Source organism: Salmo trutta, chromosome 25 (assembly GCF_901001165.1).
Source record: "Salmo trutta chromosome 25, fSalTru1.1, whole genome shotgun sequence".
NCBI lineage: Eukaryota > Metazoa > Chordata > Actinopteri > Salmoniformes > Salmonidae > Salmo > Salmo trutta.
Genome location: NC_042981.1, coordinates 996,414 through 1,016,488, shown reverse-complemented (window position 1 = coordinate 1,016,488; position 20,075 = coordinate 996,414). Strand labels below are relative to the sequence as shown.

The window sequence follows — 20,075 nt, the reverse complement described above, 5'->3', positions numbered from 1 at the left end:
GTGTGAGTGAGTATCATGCTTGATACTGGACCGAGTGAAGGAAAAGCTGCCAACAAGTGCTCAGCATATGTGGGAACTCCTTCAAGAAAGCATTCCAGGTGAAGCTGGTTCAGAGAATGCCAAGAGTATGCAAAGCTGTCATCAAGGCAAAGGGTGGCTAATTGATTTGTTTAACACTTTTTTGGTTACTACATGATTCCATATGTGTTATTTCATAGTTTGATGTCGTCACTATTATTCTACAATGTAGAAAACAGGACAATTTAAAAAAAAAAACTTGAATGAGTAGGTGTATCCAAACACCCTATTCCCTATGTAGTGCACTACTTTTGACCAAAGCCCTATGGCACCCTATTCCCTATGTAGTGCACTACTTTTGACCAGAGCCCTATGGCACCCTATTCCCTATGTAGTGCACTACTTTGTCCAGAGCCCTAGGACACCCTATTCCCTATTTAGGCCATTCTGAAGGGTGGAGACTGACACTAGGCTGTACCATCAGGCCATTCTGAAGGGTGGAGACTGACACTAGGCTGTACCATTAGACCATTCTGGAGGGTGGAGACTGACGAGGCTGTACCATTAGGCCATTCTGAAGGGTGGAGACTGACACTAGGCTGCACCATTAGGCCATTCTGGAGGGTGGAGACTGACACTAGGCTGTACCATTAGGCCATTCTGGAGGGTGGAGACCGACACTAGGCTGTACCATTAGGCCATTCTGGAGGGTGGAGACTGACACTAGGCTGTACCATTAGGCCATTCTGAAGGGTGGAGACTGACACTAGGCTGTACCATTAGGCCATTCTGAAGGGTGGAGACTGACGAGGCTGTACCATTAGGCCATTCTGGAGGGTGGAGACTGACACTAGGCTGTACCATTAGGCCATTCTGAAGGGTGGAGACTGACACTAGGCCGTACCATTAGGCCATTCTGAAGGGTGGAGACTGACACTAGGCCGTACCATTAGGCCATTCTGGAGGGTGGAGACTGACACTAGGCTGTACCATTAGGCCATTCTGGAGGGTGGAGACTGACATTAGGCTGTACCATTAGGCCATTCTGGAGGGTGGAGACCGACACAAGGCTGTATCATTAGGCCATTCTGGAGGGTGGAGACCGACACTAGGCTGTATCATTAGGCCATTCTGGAGGGTGGAGACCGACACTAGGCTGTATCATTAGGCCATTCTGGAGGGTGGAGACTGACACTAGGCTGTACCATTAGGCCATTCTGAAGGGTGGAGACCAGGGATGCAAACTGCTGAGGGCCCAAAAAGGTGAAGTCTTAAATCCCTTCTAGGGGGAAATGCAGGTTTTAACTAATTAATCAACAGAATATGATCAGTCTGTGTGTAAAATAAAGTAGAAATAGAATGAAACAGCCATTCTATTGTTGTTTTATTATAGTGGCCACTATAGACATCTATCAAGTACACAAGGCTACATGTGTGCAAAGATAACATTCACAGAGTAAACTTGTATAATCCCCCTTCACTCACACACACACACAAGTGGTACTGTCATTGTTCAACACAACAAAAACAATATCTTTGGGCTAGACTTCACACTTCCTGCCTGTGGACATCTGTTCTACAGTGTGCCAGCAGAGCTTGAAATCCTTTGTTGGCATAATTGATCTCGTTCAGGCAGAGAGTACACCTGGTATACCTCTTTTTATCCACTGTAGTGAAAGAATGGAAAGTGTGTGGTGTTTCTTTCACCTCTATAGTGGCATCCATCTTAAGCCAGGCCCAACTCCAGCTACACTTGATCCCTGAATCCACTTGTTTAACAAGCAACACCTAATTTTCACTTAATTCTCTCGTTCTGAAAATTAGCCACATACTGTAGAGGAAAACTTGAGTTAACAGATAGTTAGTTTGTTAGCTAGTTAACTAGTTAACATTTCACTCAGATTGTCAGGGTCCAATAAGCAACTAATGCGTTATAACTTGAGGAACGGTGCTGAAAAGCTCCCCCCTGCTAGAATTCCCAGAATTCCCCCCGCCACCCCTTCGCGTGAACGCGCACGCACTCAATTCTCCATTGCTGCGACTTGCTTGCTAGTTGAGATTTGTGATCACGTTAGGCTGCGTTTTGTTGTATTTTTTTATGATGGTTTGATTGCGGGGGGAGGCACTAGTAATTTCTGCAGTTTTCGGTTTGGATATTTGTTTCCAAGTGTAACAGTCTATTAATAAATCTCTTTGCCAAAATTCGTCATTTCTCCCATGTCTTATTGGACTAGTAGTTGTTCTGAAATGTTTATTGCTTGTCTACATTTAATATAACACACATACAGTTGAAGTCAGAAGTTTACATGCACTTAGGTTGGAGTCATTAAAACTCGTTTATCAACCACTCCACAAATGTCTTGTTAACAAACTATAGTTTTGGCAAGTCGGTTAGGACATCTACTTTGTGCATCTACAAGTCATTTTTCCAACAATTGTTTACAGACAGATTATTTCACTTATAATTCACTGTATCACAATTCCAGTGGGTCAGAGGTTTACATACACTAAGTTGACTGTCTTTAAACAGCTTGGAAAATTCCAGAAAATGATGTCATGGCTTTAGAAGCTTCTGATAGGCTAATCCAAAATTAAATCTAGAATTAGCTTCCTATTTCGCAACAAAGCCTCCTTCACTCACGCTGCCAAACATACATACCCTCGTAAAACTGACTATCCTACTGATCCTTGACTTCGGCGATGTCATTTACAAAATAGCCTCCAACACTCTACTCAGCAAATTGGATGCAGTCTATCACAGTGCCATCCGTTTTGTCACCAAAGCCCCATATACTACCCACCACTGCGACCTGTATGCTCTAGTCGGCTGGCCCTCGCTACATATTCATCGCCAGACCCACTGGCTCCAGGTCATCTAAGTCTATGCTAGGTAAAGCTCTGCCTTATCTCAGCTCACTGGTCATGATAGCAGCATCCACCCGTAGCACACGCTCCAGCAGGTATATTTCACTGGTCACCCCAAAAGCCAATTCCTCCTTTGGCTGCCTTTCCTTCCCGTTCTCTGCTGCCAATGACTGGAACGAACTGCAAAAATCACTGAAACTGGAAACACTTATCTCCCTCACTAGCTTTAAGCACCAACTGTCAGAGCAGCTCACAGATCACTGTACCTGTAAATAGCCCATCTGTACATAGCCCATCTGTAATTAGCCCACCCAACTACCTCATCCCCATATTGTTTTTGTTTTTTTTGCTCTTTTGCATTATTTCGCCACTATGGCCTATTTATTGCCTTACCTCCATACTCTTCTACATTCGCACTCACTGTACATAGATTTTTCTATTGTGTTATTGACTGTACGTTTGTTTATGTGTAACTCTGTGTGGTTTTTGTCGCACTGTTTTGGACATGAGCACTTGTTCTCAACTGGCCTACCTGGTTAAATAAAGGTGAAATAAAATATGTAAAAATAATAATTAGGACATTTAAAAAACAAGCTTAGCTTCCCCTAGCCTTATGGACGCGCCGCCTATGAGCCTGTCAATCTACTATCCTCCATAGTAGAAATGCCTTACCGGTTCTATTAGTCAGTTTGTTGAGAAACCACTAGCCCAAACAGACTCTGGGACAGTTGTGGGACGATAGATCCCATATAGATCCCATACATAAAACAATAGGTTATTGGTTTAAATGGCATATGGAAGTCTGTATAAAACAATAGGTTATTGGTTTAAATGGCATATGGAAGTCTGTATAAAACAATAGGTTATTGGTTTAAATGGCATATGGAAGTCTGTATAAAACAATAGGTTATTGGTTTAAATGGCATATGGAAGTCTGTATAAAACAATAGGTTATTGGTTTAAATGGCATATGGAAGTCTGTATAAAACAATAGGTTATTGTTTTAAATGACATATGGAAGTCTTCATAAAACAATTCCCTCCATGGATATGGTCGGATTCTGGCTACTTTGAAGCAAGGTAAAACATGCCACATAATATGTAGTAAAACATTCAGGTTTCAAACAATTAAAGTACATATAAGTTTACAAAATGTACACTGCCTCCAGCTGGTGAAACCTGCCTTCTGTTGCCTAGGCATTTGAATGGCGAATGGGAAGCGTGCTTCAATTACCAGGTGAGAAATAAAAATAGCAATTATTTTTTCAATCGTGGCCAAAAAACAATTAACACAAGATAGCATTTAGAATTGAGAAATGATTGGTCTTACGTCTGACAGATGTTCCACTCCAAGGCACTGTATCTGTATGCCGAACATGTGGTAAAATAGATAAATATACACACGCGCCAATTTCATTCCACTAAATTATGCAAATAACCAACAGACCAATAAGCATGACCGGTCAAATGTATTTCCATCCACTGGTATGTTATTAATTAATAGCCTAAAAAGATGTATTTCATAATGGGATTTTTTTTTTTTTTTTGTCTCAATGGTGCCAATTTATCATCAGATTTTCAACAACAAAAAATTCAGCCAAAAGCCAACTATTAAGTACTGATGAACCCCTGGTCTGATAGTATCGGGGGGTATGCAGAATGGGACCCTGGTCTTATGGTATCAGGGGGTATGCAGAATGGGACCCTGGTCTTATGGTATCGGGGGGTATGCAGAATGGGACCCTGGTCTTATGGTATCAGGGGGTATGCAGAATGGGACCCTGGTCTTATGGTATCAGGGGGTATGCAGAATGGGACCCTGGTCTTATGGTATCAGGGGGTATGCAGAATGGGACCCTGGTCTTATGGTATCAGGGGGTATGCAGAATGGAACCCTGGTCTTATGGTATCAGGGGGTATGCAGAATGGGACCCTGGTCTTATGGTATCAGGGGGTATGCAGAATGGGACCCTGGTCTTATGGTATCAGGGGGTATGCAGAATGGGACCCTGGTCTTATGGTATCAGGGGGTATGCAGAATGGGACCCTGGTCTTACGGTATCGGGGGGTATGCAGAATGGGACCCTGGTCTTACGGTATCTGGGGGTATGCAGAATGGGACCCTGGTCTTATGGTATCGGGGGGTATGCAGAATGGAACCCTGGTCTTATGGTATCGGGGGGTATGCAGAATGGAACCCTGGTCTTATGGTATCAGGGGGTATGCAGAATGGGACCCTGGTCTTATGGTATCGGGGGGTATGCAGAATGGGACCCTGGTCTTATGGTATCGGGGGGTATGCAGAATGGAGCCCTGGTCTTATGGTATGCAGAATGGGACCCTGGTCTTATGGTATGCAGAATGGGACCCTGATCTTATGGTATCAGGGGGTATGCAGAATGGGACCCTGGTCTTATGGTATCAGGTGGTATGCAGAATGGAACCCTGGTCTTATGGCATCTGGGGGTATGCAGAATGGGACCCTGGTCTTATGGTATCGGGGGGTATGCAGAATGGAACCCTGGTCTTATGGTATCGGGGGGTATGCAGAATGGGACCCTGGTCTTATGGTATCAGGGGGTATGCAGAATGGGACCCTGGTCTTACGGTATCAGGGGGTATGCAGAATGGGACCCTGGTCTTATGGTATCGGGGGGTATGCAGAATGGAACCCTGGTCTTATGGTATCAGGGGGTATGCAGAATGGAACCCTGGTCATATGGTATCAGGGGGTATGCAGAATGGGACCCTGGTCTTATGGTATCAGGGGGTATGCAGAATGGAACCCTGGTCTTATGGTATCAGGGGGTATGCAGAATGGAACCCTGGTCATATGGTATCAGGGGGTATGCAGAATGGAACCCTGGTCATATGGTATCAGGGGGTATGCAGAATGGAACCCTGGTCTTATGGTATCAGGGGGTATGCAGAATGGGTCAACTTCAGCACCTTTATTTCTTGAATGTTTTGGCATTCAGGTCTAAAAAGTCACTTTCTGAGCACTTCTACAAACATGTATGGAAGTTTTCGTTCAAATCAAAAAGGAGTGCTGTCAAAAAGGGATTGAATTCAAATGGATTTACCCCTGTACCTTTAGGCCATTCTGAACAGGGAGGGGGACCAAGGCTGAGCCAAAATTGGGCTGTACCATTAGACCAAGGGGGAGACCAAGGCAGAGTCAAAACAACTGGACTGTACAGACACATTGGGCTGTACCATTAGAGAGAGAGATTAACACAAGGCCTGTATTCATAACATCAGCACAACAACACCATCTGTAGCCTCTCTGTTGCTACAACCCTGCTGGAAGACCCACAATAACACAACACTGATCACATGGAGGCTTCAGTTTATCAGAACACTGGCTACTGTTACTAGGGGGGGACTGGCTACTGTTACTAGGGGGGGCTACTGTTACTGGGGGGGGCTACTGTTACTGGGGGGGGACTGGCTACTCTTACTAGGGGGGCTACTGTTACTAGGGGGGGGGCTACTGTTACTAGGGGGGGACTGGCTACTGTTACTAGGGGGGGGACTGGCTACTGTTACTAGGGGGGGACTGGCTACTGTTACTAGGGGGGGCTACTGTTACTAGGGGGGGGTACTGTTACTAGGGGGGGGACTGGCTACTGTTACTAGGGGGGCTACTGTTACTAGGGGGGGGACTGGCTACTGTTACTAGGGGGGGGACTGGCTACTGTTACTAGGGGGGGACTGGCTACTGTTACTAGGGGGGTGACTGGCTACTGTTACTAGGGGGGGGACTGGCTACTGTTACTAGGGGGGGACTGGCTACTGTTACTAGGGGGGGACTGGCTACTGTTACTAGGGGGGAACTGGCTACTGTTACTGGGGGGGACTGGCTACTGTTACTAGGGGGGGACTGGCTACTGTTACTAGGGGGGGACTGGCTACTGTTACTAGGGGGGGACTGGCTACTGTTACTAGGGGGGGACTGGCTACTGTTACTAGGGGGGGACTGGCTACTGTTACTGGGGGGGGACTGGCTACTGTTACTAGGGGGGGGACTGGCTACTGTTACTAGGGGGGGACTGGCTACTGTTACTGGGGGGGGACTGGCTACTGTTACTAGGGGGGGACTGGCTACTGTTACTAGTGGGGGACTGGCTACTGTTACTAGGGGGGGGACTGGCTACTGTTACTAGTGGGGGACTGGCTACTGTTACTAGGGGGGGGACTGGCTACTGTTACTGGGGGGGGACTGGCTACTGTTACTGGGGGGGGACTGGCTACTGTTACTAGGGGGGGACTGGCTACTGTTACTAGTGGGGGACTGGCTACTGTTACTAGGGGGGACTGGCTACTGTTACTAGGGGGGGGACTGGCTACTGTTACTAGGGGGGGACTGGCTACTGTTACTAGGGGGGAACTGGCTACTGTTACTAGGGGGGACTGGCTACTGTTACTAGGGGGGGACTGGCTACTGTTACTAGGGGGGGACTGGCTACTGTTACTAGGGGGGGGACTGGCTACTGTTACTAGGGGGGAACTGGCTACTGTTACTAGGGGGGGACTGGCTACTGTTACTTGGGGGGGAAGTACTGAAGTACTGTCCTACAGGATGAACAGAGACCCTGAGGTACCTACAGAATGAACAGAGACCCTGAGGTACCTACAGGATGAACAGAGACCCGGAGGTACCTACAGGATGAACAGTGACATTTCTAATGATGGCTAGAGCAGCAATATGGACCTAGTAAACATGTCAGTACTGCCAAAACAAACTCTCTGCAATGAGAAGAGAACAACCCCAATACGACTGTACATAGACCATCAGGCAGACTAGGAGAAGCACTACGTGGGGTTACTGGGGTGTAATCTTCATGTGGGTTTGGGGTGGCTAAGTGGGGTCCCCTGGTAGAGCACCGCCTGCCGGCTGTCAGGTAGAACACCGCCTGCCGGCAGAACACCGCCTGCTGGCTGTCAGGTAGAGCACCGCCTGCCGGCTGTCAGGTAGAGCACCGCCTGCCGGCTGTCAGGTAGAACACCGCCTGTCGGCTGTCAGGTAGAACACCGCCTGCCGGCTGTCAGGTAGAGCACCGCCTGCCGGCTGTCACGTAGAGCACCGCCTGCCGGCTGTCAGGTAGAGCACCGCCTGCCGGCTGTCAGGTAGAACACCGTCTGTCGGCTGTCAGGTAGAACACCGCCTGCCGGCTGTCAGGTAGAGCACCGCCTGCCGGCTGTCACGTAGAGCACCGCCTGCCGGCTGTCAGGTAGAGCACCGCCTGCCGGCTGTCAGGTAGAGCACCGCCTGCCGGCTGTCAGGTAGAGCACCGCCTGCCGGCTGTCAGGTAGAGCACCGCCTGTCCACCATAGATGCTGCTGGGTGCCCGGCCCTGTGGCTGGCGCTGTGGCTGGCCCTGTGGCTGGCCCTGTGGCTGGCCCTGCGGCTGGCCCTGCGGCTGGCCCTGCGGCTGGCCCTGCGGCTGGCCCTGCATCAACCAGGCCTGTATGGTAGCATTGTCCTTCATGCTAAATAAATAGCCCTTCTGCCTCACAGCATTAGCTCAGTACGGCCACCATACCAAACACCGGCCTTTTGGCTACAACTGAATTTGGCTCTGGTAATAGACATTTCCCATCAGAGCTCACAGAAATAGGACAAACTGAGGACGAAAAACCACACTGAACATCTGAAAGAGTAACCCGACTACTAGAGTCACAGAATATAATGTACTCAGTTTGTTACAATGAAATAACCTTGCAAGTGAAGGTAGATACTGGAGGAAGCTTGTTGTGGTCCAGCTGTCTACAGCAGCTGAAGTGTTGAACTGAGCACAACGGGAATGATCTGAGATACATAAATACTAATTCATGCTGACGACTTTGTCCAGTTAATTAATATCATCATCATCATTAAAATAAGAAAATTTGTCTGGCTCTCTTCTGACTCTAGAGGCTTTTAGCAAACACACCATGCTAATGACTACAACAACCAATCAGCTGCTTTAATGACAACTACAGGAACCAATCAGTGCTTTATTTAGAGGGGACAGCAAATGACCATGTTAGAGAGTACTGCCAGACGTTTATCAGGATCAACACTGGGGTGTCTCTGCTGTAAAGACTCCAACCTTTTCTAGGGTGAGAGCTACTATGGGACTTCCGGTCACGGCCGGTTGTGACACAGCCTGGGATCGAATCCGGGTCTGTAGTGACGGCTCAAGCACTTCGATGCAGCGCCACTCGGGATGCCCGAAATCTGTGAATTATTTTTATATTTTGCAACATTTATTTTCCTGTTTTTTTGGGGGGGGGTTTTTCACTTTCAAAATTACACTTGCTCATAGAGAAACAACAAAACGGGATATTCTGAGTCCATGGGTCCTCAGATTCTCAAAAAGGTTCTACAGCTGCACCATCGAGAGCATCCTGACTGGTTGCATCACCACCTGGTACGGCAACTGCTCGGCCTCTGACCGCAAGGCACTACAGAGGGTAGTGTGTACGGTCCAGTACATCACTGGGGTCAAGCTTCCTGCCATCCAGGACCTCTATACCAGACAGACTTGTCTTTCTTGCTTGTAAAACTAACCCAACTTCAACTGTGACGTGCCATCAGGCTAACAGTTATAATGCATATTCACTTGCACTATTTTATTTGTTGCTCATGACTTGTAAGAGAGTTTACAGCTTTAAAAACAAAAAGTGGAGTTGAAATGTTAATTGTGACAACAAGAAACATTAAAGCCTTTGGTTTGTTCAGGCATTCTTGAGTTTGAAGCAGATATGAATCTTTTAAATATAGTTGATTAATATCGTGATAATTATCGTTATCGAGAGAGAAAAAAATATATATACCGTAATTTCCGGACTATTAAGCGCACCTGAATATAAGCCGCACCCACTGAATTAAAAAATATATATTATTTTGAACATAAATAAGCCGCACATGTCTATAAGCCGCAGGTGCCTACCGGTACATTGAAACAAATGAACTTTACACAGGCTTTAACGAAACACGGCTTGTAACAAAAATAAATAGGCTTTAACGAAACACGGCTTGTAACAAAAAATTAATAGGCTTTAACGAAACACGGCATGTAACAAAAATAAATGGGCTTTAACGAAACACGGCTTGTAACAAAAATAAATAGGCTTTAACGAAACACGGCTTGTAACAAAAATAAATAGGCTTTAACGAAACACGGCTTGTAACAAAAAATAAAAAATTAGCAGTAAGCTTTAGTTGTCTTTTTGCACTGAGTCAATTCCTCACGCTGCTGTTTCCAACGTCTTATCATCGACTCATTAAGACCAAGCTCCCGTGCAGCAGCTCTGTTTCCTTTTCCAACAGCCAGATCAATCGCCTTCAACTTGAAAGCTGCATCATATGCATTTCTCCGTGTCTTTGCCATGATGAGGGTGACAAAATGACTACCGTAATCAGAATGATGGGAAGTTTGAGAGCGCTCAATTTAATCTAAACAGTAAACCAAAAAGTTGTTTGACCTTAACCCGCCTCCACATTGACTCTGTACCGGTACCCCCTGTATATAGTCTCCACATTGACTCTGTACCGGTACCCCCTGTATATAGCCTCCACATTGACTCTGTACCGGAACCCCCTGTATATAGCCTCCACATTGACTCTGTACCCGTACCCCCTGTATATAGCCTCCACATTGACTCTGTACCGGTACCCCCTATATATAGCCTCCACATTGACTCTGTACCGTAACACCCTGTATATAGCCTCCACATTGACTCTGAACCGGTACCCCCTGTATATAGCCTCCACATTGACTCTGTACCGGTACCCCTTGTATATAGCCTCCACATTGACTCTGTACCGATACCCCCTGTATATAGCCTCCACATTGACTCTGTACCGGTACCCCCTGTATATAGCCTCCACATTGACTCTGTACCGGTACCCCCTGCATATAGCCTCCACATTGACTCTGTACCGGTACCCCCTGTATATAGTCTCCACATTGACTCTGTACCGGTACCCCCTGTATATAGCCTCCACATTGACTCTGTACCGGTACCCCCTGTTAATAGTCTCCACATTGACTCTGTACGGGTACCCCCTGTATAGAGCCTCCACATTGACTCTGTACCGGTACCCCCTGTATATAGCCTCCACATTGACTCCGTTACCATAGACAGCTAGCCTTCGTTACCATAGACAGTCAGGTAGCCTCCGTTACCATAGACAGTCAGCTAGCCTCCGTTACCATAGACAGTCAGCTAGCCTCCAATAACAGACAGTCAGCTAGCCTCCACTACCATAGACAGTCAGCTAGCCTCGGTTACCATAGACAGTCAGCTAGCCTCCGTTACCATAGACAGTCAGCTAGCCTCCATTACCATAGACAGTCAGCTAGCCTCCAATAACAGAGACAGTCAGTTAGCATCCGTTACCATAGACAGTCAGCTGGCCTCCAATAACAGAGGAAGTCAGTTAGCATCCGTTACCATAGATAGTCAGCTAGCCTGCAATAACAGACAGTCAGCCAGCCTCCATTACCATAGACAGCTAGCCTCCGATATCATAGACAGTCAGCTAGGCTCCGTTACCATAGACAGTCAGCTAGCCTCCATTACCATAGACAGTCAGCTAGCCTCCAATAACAGAGACAGTCAGTTAGCATCCGTTACCATAGACAGTCAGCTGGCCTCCAATAACAGAGGCAGTCAGTTAGCATCCGTTACCATAGATAGTCAGCTAGCCTGCAATAACAGACAGTCAGCCAGCCTCCATTACCATAGACAGCTAGCCTCCGATATCATAGACAGTCAGCTAGGCTCCGTTACCATAGACAGTCAGCTAGCCTCCGTTACCATAGACAGTCAGCTAGTCTCCGTTACCATAGACAGTCAGCAAGCCTCCAATAACAGACAGTCAGCTAGCCTCCATTTCCATAGACAGCTAGCCTCCGTTACCATAGACAGCTAGCCTCCGTTACCATAGACAGCTAGCCTTCGTTACCATAGACAGCTAGCATCCAATAACAGAGACAGTCAGCTAGCCTCCGTTACCATAGACAGTCAGCTAGCCTCCGTTACCATAGACAGTCAGCTAGCCTCCGTTACCATAGACAGTCAGCTATCCTCCATTACCATAGACAGTCAGCTAGACTCCGTTACCATAGACAGTCAGCTAGCCTCCGTTACCATAGACAGTCAGCTAGCCTCCAATAACAGACAGTCAGCTAGCCTCCAATAACAGACAGTCAGCTAGCCTTCGTTACCATAGACAGTCAGGTAGCCTCCATTACCATAGACAGTCAGCTAGCCTCCGTTACCATAGACAGTCAGCTAGCCTCCATTACCATAGACAGTCAGCTAGCCTCCAATAACAGAGACAGTCAGTTAGCATCCGTTACCATAGACAGTCAGCTGGCCTCCAATAACAGAGGAAGTCAGTTAGCATCCGTTACCATAGATAGTCAGCTAGCCTGCAATAACAGACAGTCAGCCAGCCTCCATTACCATAGACAGCTAGCCTCCGATATCATAGACAGTCAGCTAGGCTCCGTTACCATAGACAGTCAGCTAGCCTCCATTACCATAGACAGTCAGCTAGCCTCCAATAACAGAGACAGTCAGTTAGCCTCCGTTACCATAGACAGTCAGCTGGCCTCCAATAACAGAGGCAGTCAGTTAGCATCCGTTACCATAGATAGTCAGCTAGCCTGCAATAACAGACAGTCAGCCAGCCTCCATTACCATAGACAGCTAGCCTCCGATATCATAGACAGTCAGCTAGGCTCCGTTACCATAGACAGTCAGCTAGCCTCCGTTACCATAGACAGTCAGCTAGTCTCCGTTACCATAGACAGTCAGCAAGCCTCCAATAACAGACAGTCAGCTAGCCTCCATTTCCATAGACAGCTAGCCTCCGTTACCATAGACAGCTAGCCTCCGTTACCATAGACAGCTAGCCTCCGTTACCATAGACAGCTAGCCTTCGTTACCATAGACAGCTAGCATCCAATAACAGAGACAGTCAGCTAGCCTCCGTTACCATAGACAGTCAGCTAGCCTCCGTTACCATAGACAGTCAGCTAGCCTCCGTTACCATAGACAGTCAGCTATCCTCCATTACCATAGACAGTCAGCTAGCCTCCGTTACCATAGACAGTCAGCTAGCCTCCGTTACCATAGACAGTCAGCTAGCCTCCAATAACAGACAGTCAGCTAGCCTCCAATAACAGACAGTCAGCTAGCCTCCGTTACCATAGACAGTCAGCTTACTTCCAATAACAGAGACAGTCAGCTAGCATCCGTTACCATAGACAGCTAGCCTCCAATAACAGTCAGCTAGCCTCCGTTACCATAGACAGTCAGCTAGCCTCCGTTACCATAGACAGTCAGCTAGCATCCGTTACCATAGACAGTCAGCTAGCCTCCGTTACCATAGACAGCTAGCCTCCGTTACCATAGACAGTCAGCTAGTCTCCGTTACCATAGACAGTCAGCTACTCTCCGTTACCATAGACAGTCAGCTAGCCGCCGTTACCATAGACAGTCAGCTAGCCGCCGTTACCATAGACAGTCAGCTAGCCGCCGTTACCATAGACAGTCAGCTGGCCTCCGTTACCATAGACAGTCAGCTAGCCGCCGTTACCATAGACAGTCAGCTAGCATCCGTTACCATAGATAGTCAGCTAGCCGCCATTACCATAGACAACTAGCCTCCGTTACCATAGACAGTCAGCTAGCATCCGTTACCATAGACAGTCAGCTAGCCTCCGTTACATAGACAGTCAGCTAGCCTCCATTACTATAGACAGTCAGCTAGTCTCCATTACCATAGACAGTCAGCTAGCCTCCGTTACCATAGACAGTCAGCTAGCCTCCGTTACCATAGACAGTCAGCTAGCCTCCGTTACCATAGACAGTCAGCTAGCCTCCGTTACCATAGACAGTCAGCTAGCCTCCGTTACCATAGACAGTCAGCTAGCATCCGTTACCATAGACAGTCAGCTAGCCTCTGTTACCATAGACAGTCAGCTAGCCTCCGTTACCATAGACAGTCAGCTAGCCTCCGTTACCATAGACAGTCAGCTAGCCTCCATTACCATAGACAGTCAGCTAGCCTCCATTACCATAGACAGTCAGCTAGCCTCCGTTACCATAGACAGTCAGCTAGCCTCCGTTACCATAGACAGTCAGCTAGCCTCCGTTACCATAGACAGTCAGCTAGCCTCCGTTACCATAGACAGTCAGCTAGCCTCCGTTACCATAGACAGTCAGCTAGCCTCCGTTACCATAGACAGTCAGCTAGTCTCCGTTACCATAGACAGACAGCTAGCCTCCGTTACCATAGACAGTCAGCTAGCCTCCAATAACAGACAGTCAGCTAGCTTCCAATAACAGAGTCAGCTAGCCTCTGTTACCATAGACAGTCAGCTAGTCTCTGTTACCATAGACAGTCAGCTAGCCTCCAATAACAGAGACAGTCAGCTAGCCTCCGTTACCATAGACAGTCAGCTATCCTCCATTACCATAGACAGGCAGGACAGTCAGCTATCCTCCATTACCATAGACAGGCAGGACAGTCAGCTATCCTCCATTACCATAGACAGGCAGGACAGTCAGCTATCCTCCATTACCATAGACAGGCAGGACAGTCAGCTATCCTCCGTTACCATAGACAGTCAGCTATCCCCCATTACCATAGACAGTCAGCTATCCTCCATTACCATAGACAGTCAGCCTATGGGTCATTCGACCTCAAAGGGAACAAGAAAAAGGATTGACACCCACCATCTCAGATTGTTCTGAAATAATTTCTGTTAGAAACAGACAGGCCTAAAATTAGCATTCCTGAAACATTATTTTGTTGAAATAAAATTTGATCTGAGAAATTAGGCTAATTGATTGCACACAAATTGGCCCTTTTAATTGATATAATATTCAATAATTATAGTACCTAACATCTGATTTAGACCCAATTCTATTTTAACAATTCCCACATTTCCATGTGAGTAAAGTCATACAGTATTTATTTTTTTTAATCACGAAGTTTCAGTACAATTTTTTAAAAGCCAAGAGATAATTTGTTCGCTCGACACGGTGGGATCTTTTTGTGAAACACCTTGATGAGCAAATATCGATGCAATTACCCATTATATCGACGTAAACCAGGAATCGCGCGATGACTCGGTGTGTGTGGTCCTCCCACGACGACTCAGGAAGCCACGCGGTTTATGAGGCTAACCAGCAGGTAGCGTAGTGGGTAGAGTGTTGGACTTGTAACCAAAAGATTGCAAGATCAAATCCCTGAGCTGACAAGGTAAAAAATTTGTCGTTCTGCCCCTGAACAAGGCAGTTAACCCACTGTTCCTAGTCCGTCATTGAAGATAAGAATTTGTTCATAACTGACTTGCCCAGTTAAAATCATGTCCCATTCTTCATCCTGATATTACTGTAACGACCCTGGCTTTATAAGTGTGGAAATTGACTCTCTCAGTCGATAGCACGCTGGACCTCGGGCTAGAAGGTCGCGGGTTCGAGACCTGCTCCCTGCCTGTTTCATTACTATGACCACTAGATGGTGCTGTTCGTGCTATTAGGTGATTGTATTTGACACTATGGGTTTAATTGGCCACTGCTTCCAATGCTAACTTTTTATCATTTGTGTCACAAATCCAATGCAAGTCAATGGTACCTACATTAGCATTTTCACTCTTCAAGTCTTACTCATTCTAAAGTATCAATAAATGTATTCAATAATGTTACTTCTAGATGATTTGGATATGAAGCGCATATTGTTGTGAATGATTCTAAAGTCGTTCTCCGTTTACATCTTTCCGGTGGCTACGGTACCACCAGGAAATGGGCTTTATATAGGTAACACTGACTTGCATTGGATTTGTGACACAAATGATAAAAAGTTAGCATTTGAGACAGTGTCCATGTAAACAAAACTCCTACGGTAGACGCCTTGGTACATTTGTGTGTAATGAAACAGAGTCATCATCCAGGGCTGACTGTGAGAGAGAGACAGAGAGAGAGAGACATGGGGACGTCTCATCTGCAGAAGAAGAAGAAGTGGGACCGATGTAGCTAGATTGTTCTAACAATAAGGATAGGTAGTCAATATAAACACAGTCGTAGGTAGCGATTCTCACCTGAACCTTCCTCCGCAGTGTTGGCATTGGTCCCCGACCCAGCCGGGGCTGCACAGACAGTGGCCCGTTACCGTGTTGCATTGCCCATTCATACACGGTTTATCGCATTCTTTCGCCTCGGTGATAGTCGGCAGTCCAAAGAGCAGCCCGAACACGGAGAAAAGGAGCAGTGTTTGGAGCATCGAGGCCCGTCCACCGACCTCCACCAGCCCGCTGGTCAGACTCCGGCTACGGCCAGCATCCCAGCAGGCCCTCCGCCATACCGCTCCGTCCATTCTCCTCCTGTCTACTGTCCGCGCCACCTCTCCACTCCTGCTCCGATTTGGATGCGACCGGCTTGGTTTTCAACCTCTGCGGTAATTCGAGAGGGACACCGTTGGTAATAGAATGATTCCTATCTCCTTGTTGTGAATGATTTTAATCTCGTTCTCCGTTTACATCTTTCCGGTGACTACGATACCACCACCGCATATTGACATCAGGAAATGGGGTTTATAACACACGGAAATGCGTAATGACTAACAGATGGCGCGGGGACTTGAATTTTATTATAGGAATACAATTCCAATTTCATTTGTTCCAGTAAGTTTATGGTCAGTTTTATCTAACACATTATTTAATGTCTACTTAACACTTTATACATATGTTTTTAATAGAATTGCATTCAGGTTTATTTAGGGTGACCACATTTAAAGTGCTGAAGCGCACAGGGCATAAACATCGTCTGTCCTCGGTTGCAACACTCACTACCGAGTTCCTAACTGCCTCTGGAAGCAACGGCAGCGAGCAACGTTACACCACCCTAAAATCAACATGCGCAATGCCAAGCTTTGGCTGGAGTGGTGTAAAGCTCGCTGCCATTGGATTCAGGAGCAGTGGAAAACAGTTTTCTGGAGTGATGAATCACGCTTCACCATCTGGCTAATCTGGTTTTGGCAGATGCCAGCATGACAATGCCCCGGTGTACAAAGCGAGGTCCATACAGAAATGGTTTGTTGAGATCGGTGTGGAAGAGCTTGACTGGCCTGCACAGAGCCCTGACCTCCACCCCATTGAACACCTTTGGGATGAATTGGAAGCTGACTGCGAGCCAGACTTAATCGCCCAACATCAGTGCCCGACCTCACTAATGCTCTTGTGGCTGAATGGAATCAAGTCCCCTCAGCAATGTTCCAACATCTAGTGGAAAGCCTTCCCAGAATAGTGGAGGCTGTTACAGCAGCAAAGGGGGGACCAACTCCATATTAATGACTTCCCAGAAGAGTGGAGGCTGTTATAGCAGCAAAGGGGGGGACCAACTCCATATTAATGCCTTCCCAGAAGAGTGGAGGCTGTTATAGCAGCAAAGGGGGGACCAACTCTATATTAATGCCTTCCCAGAATAGTGGAGGCTGTTACAGCAGCAAAGGGGGGACCAACTCCATATTAATGACTTCCCAGAAGAGTGGAGGCTGTTATAGCAGCAAAGGGGGGGACCAACTCCATATTAATGCCTTCCCAGAAGAGTGGAGGCTGTTATAGCAGCAAAGGGGGGACCAACTCTATATTAATGACTTCCCAGAAGAGTGGAGGCTGTTATAGCAGCAAAGGGGGGACCAACTCCATATTAATGACTTCCCAGAAGAGTGGAGGCTGTTATAGCAGCAAAGGGAGGACCAACTCCATATTAATGACTTCCCAGAAGAGTGGAGGCTGTTATAGCAGCAAAGGGGGACCAACTCCATATTAATGACTTCACAGAAGAGTGGAGGCTGTTATAGCAGCAAAGGGGAGACCAACTCCATATTAATACCCATGATTTTGGAATGAGATGTTTGACGAGCAGGTGACTGACTTGCCTAGTTCAATGAAGGCTACACACCACACTGACCAAAAAGTTATTTTGTTGACATTGACGTATGTCCCCATTACCAGTAAAACATAATCAAATCTTATTTATTTTACTTGCTGTGCTGTTGTTCATTTGTTTAGTCTTTCATTCTCAACCAGGATTTCATCACACATGTCAAGCAGTGAAGTTTAAGCTCTGTCTGTCTGTGGCCTCTTCCTCGGTGCACCTTATCACTGTGTCCGTTTCCATCTTGTCCAGCTGCGTATGTAACATTTCACGTAAACCGTGTTTCTTGTCTGCATCGAAGTAGCGGTCCTTGTACATAGCATCAAGCATGGTGGCGACACAGTAAAGAGAGAATGCCACCGAATCGCTTGTTCACAGACTGTGGGCAGTTTTGTTGAGCAGGTGTTTCAATGCCATGACAGAGGGGTATCACGTCTGCTGCAGGCTCAGTTGATGAACTTATTTCTCCAGTCAGTTGTTCGAATGGAGCTAGCTAGTGTGTTCATGTGCCGTTGAAATGGCAGCAGCGGTATGACAACCAGCACATTCATGAGCATGCAATACTACTTTCCTCAGTACGAAATCCTCGACGACCCACTGTGCTGTCAGACTCTGCATGCTCATGGGGCTGATATCGCTCATCCAAATGTCTGTCGTGAAGCTAATAGCAGTGACGCTATTGCTGTGTAACTCCGGTAGGGCAACATCTGAAAAATAGCGCACTTAGTAGTGTGTATCGGTGCTCGACCAGTCAGCGAAAGCCAACATCACCCACAACAGAGAACGGTTGATTGTCAAGGGCAATGAATTCCATTATCTTTTTTTTAAATCTTTATTTTAACAGGGAAAACAGACTGAGACCTGGATCTCTTTTACGGCTGTGCCCTGTGTAAACATGTTGACATATACAGTTTTAGGCATACAGACAAGAACATTTCAAACATACAAAACAAAGACACAATTCAACAGAAACAATCACAGATAACATCATATTGATCCTCCATAACATTTTTAAAATGGGCAAGGGACACCAGAGTGTCTAACTTAAGTTGGATCTGCAGTTTGTTCCATAAATAAGGCGCAAAGGAACTAAAGGCAGTCCTACCCAACTCTGTGGAGACCGCAGGAGTCTCTAATGTAATCCACATCTGTGATCTGGTTTTAAAATTTGTATATCTAGTGGAAATTAATGATGATATATATGGAGGTAGTTTTAAAAGAAGCGCTTTATAAATAAACAAGAGAGCATGTTGCTCTCGCCTCACAGATAGAGAGGCCCAACCCACATGTTGATAAAGGATACAGTGATGAGTTTTGTAACTATCACCCGTGATAAACCTGAGTGCACAATGGTAAATAGCATCCAGTGGTTTTAATGTGTTTGCCGATGCATGCATATAGATAATATCACCATAATTTAAAACGGACATAAAAGTAGCCTGCACAATTTGTTTTCTATTTACAAAGGACAGACAAGCCCTGTTTCTATAAAGGAACCCTATCTTGAATTTGAGCTTTTTTCCCAATTCAGTAACATGTTTTTTAAAAGAAAGCCTATCATCTAACCATACCCCTAAATATTTATATGCAGAGACCTGTTTGATTTGAGTACCATCCAAGCTAGTGATTACAAAAGTGTTTCTAACTGAGAGTTTAGACCTAGAAAAAAACATGACATTTGTTTTCTTAGCGTTTAAAACAAGTTTAAGCTGTAAAAGAGACCCCTGTAGTATCCTAAAATCAGAATCTGTATTCCCAGTCACGTGAAATACATAGATTAGGACCTAATGAATTTATTTCAATTGACGGATTTCCTTATATGAACTGTAACTCAGTAAAATGTTTGAAGTTATTGCGTGTTGCGTTCATATATTTCCGTTAAGGTAATACATTTAATTGGAAGTAATTCTATTCAGTTCTCCTATTCAGTTCTCCTCGTGGATGAAATGGGCAGATTCATCGACTGAACCACCAGGGAGTGTTTTCACGATGTGCGAACGCTGACGTCCTCCACCTTCTACACCTACCGACAGGAGAAGATGGGAGACTACAAGTTGTTGGGGGACAACGCGTACATCCTTTTCACTGTCACGCCCCAAACGAGATAACGGTGCCCTGCGATATCTGGAACAGAATGCCTGTGTGAGTCGTGGGAAGGGCTGGTCATTGAGCAGAACTTTGGCCCGGATGACATGCAAGTGGAGATGCCTAAGGGACCTCCAAAAACACCAGAGTAGATATGGTGGT

At 46.4% G+C, this 20,075-nt stretch overlaps 1 protein-coding gene across 7 annotated transcripts in view; it reads right to left on the bottom strand.

Moving 5' to 3' along the window:
- LOC115161816 (attractin) overlaps positions 1 to 16,475 on the bottom strand; it is a 254,934-nt gene extending 238,459 nt beyond the window's left edge. For all 7 annotated transcript variants that reach the window (XM_029712598.1, XM_029712600.1, XM_029712599.1 and 4 more), the window contains exon 1: positions 15,992 to 16,475. In XM_029712598.1, coding sequence (XP_029568458.1) covers positions 15,992 to 16,266 — 275 coding nt within the window. In that variant the 5' untranslated portion in view covers positions 16,267 to 16,475. The remainder of the gene's footprint in view (positions 1 to 15,991) is intronic.
- Positions 16,476 to 20,075: the final 3,600 nt, after the last annotated feature.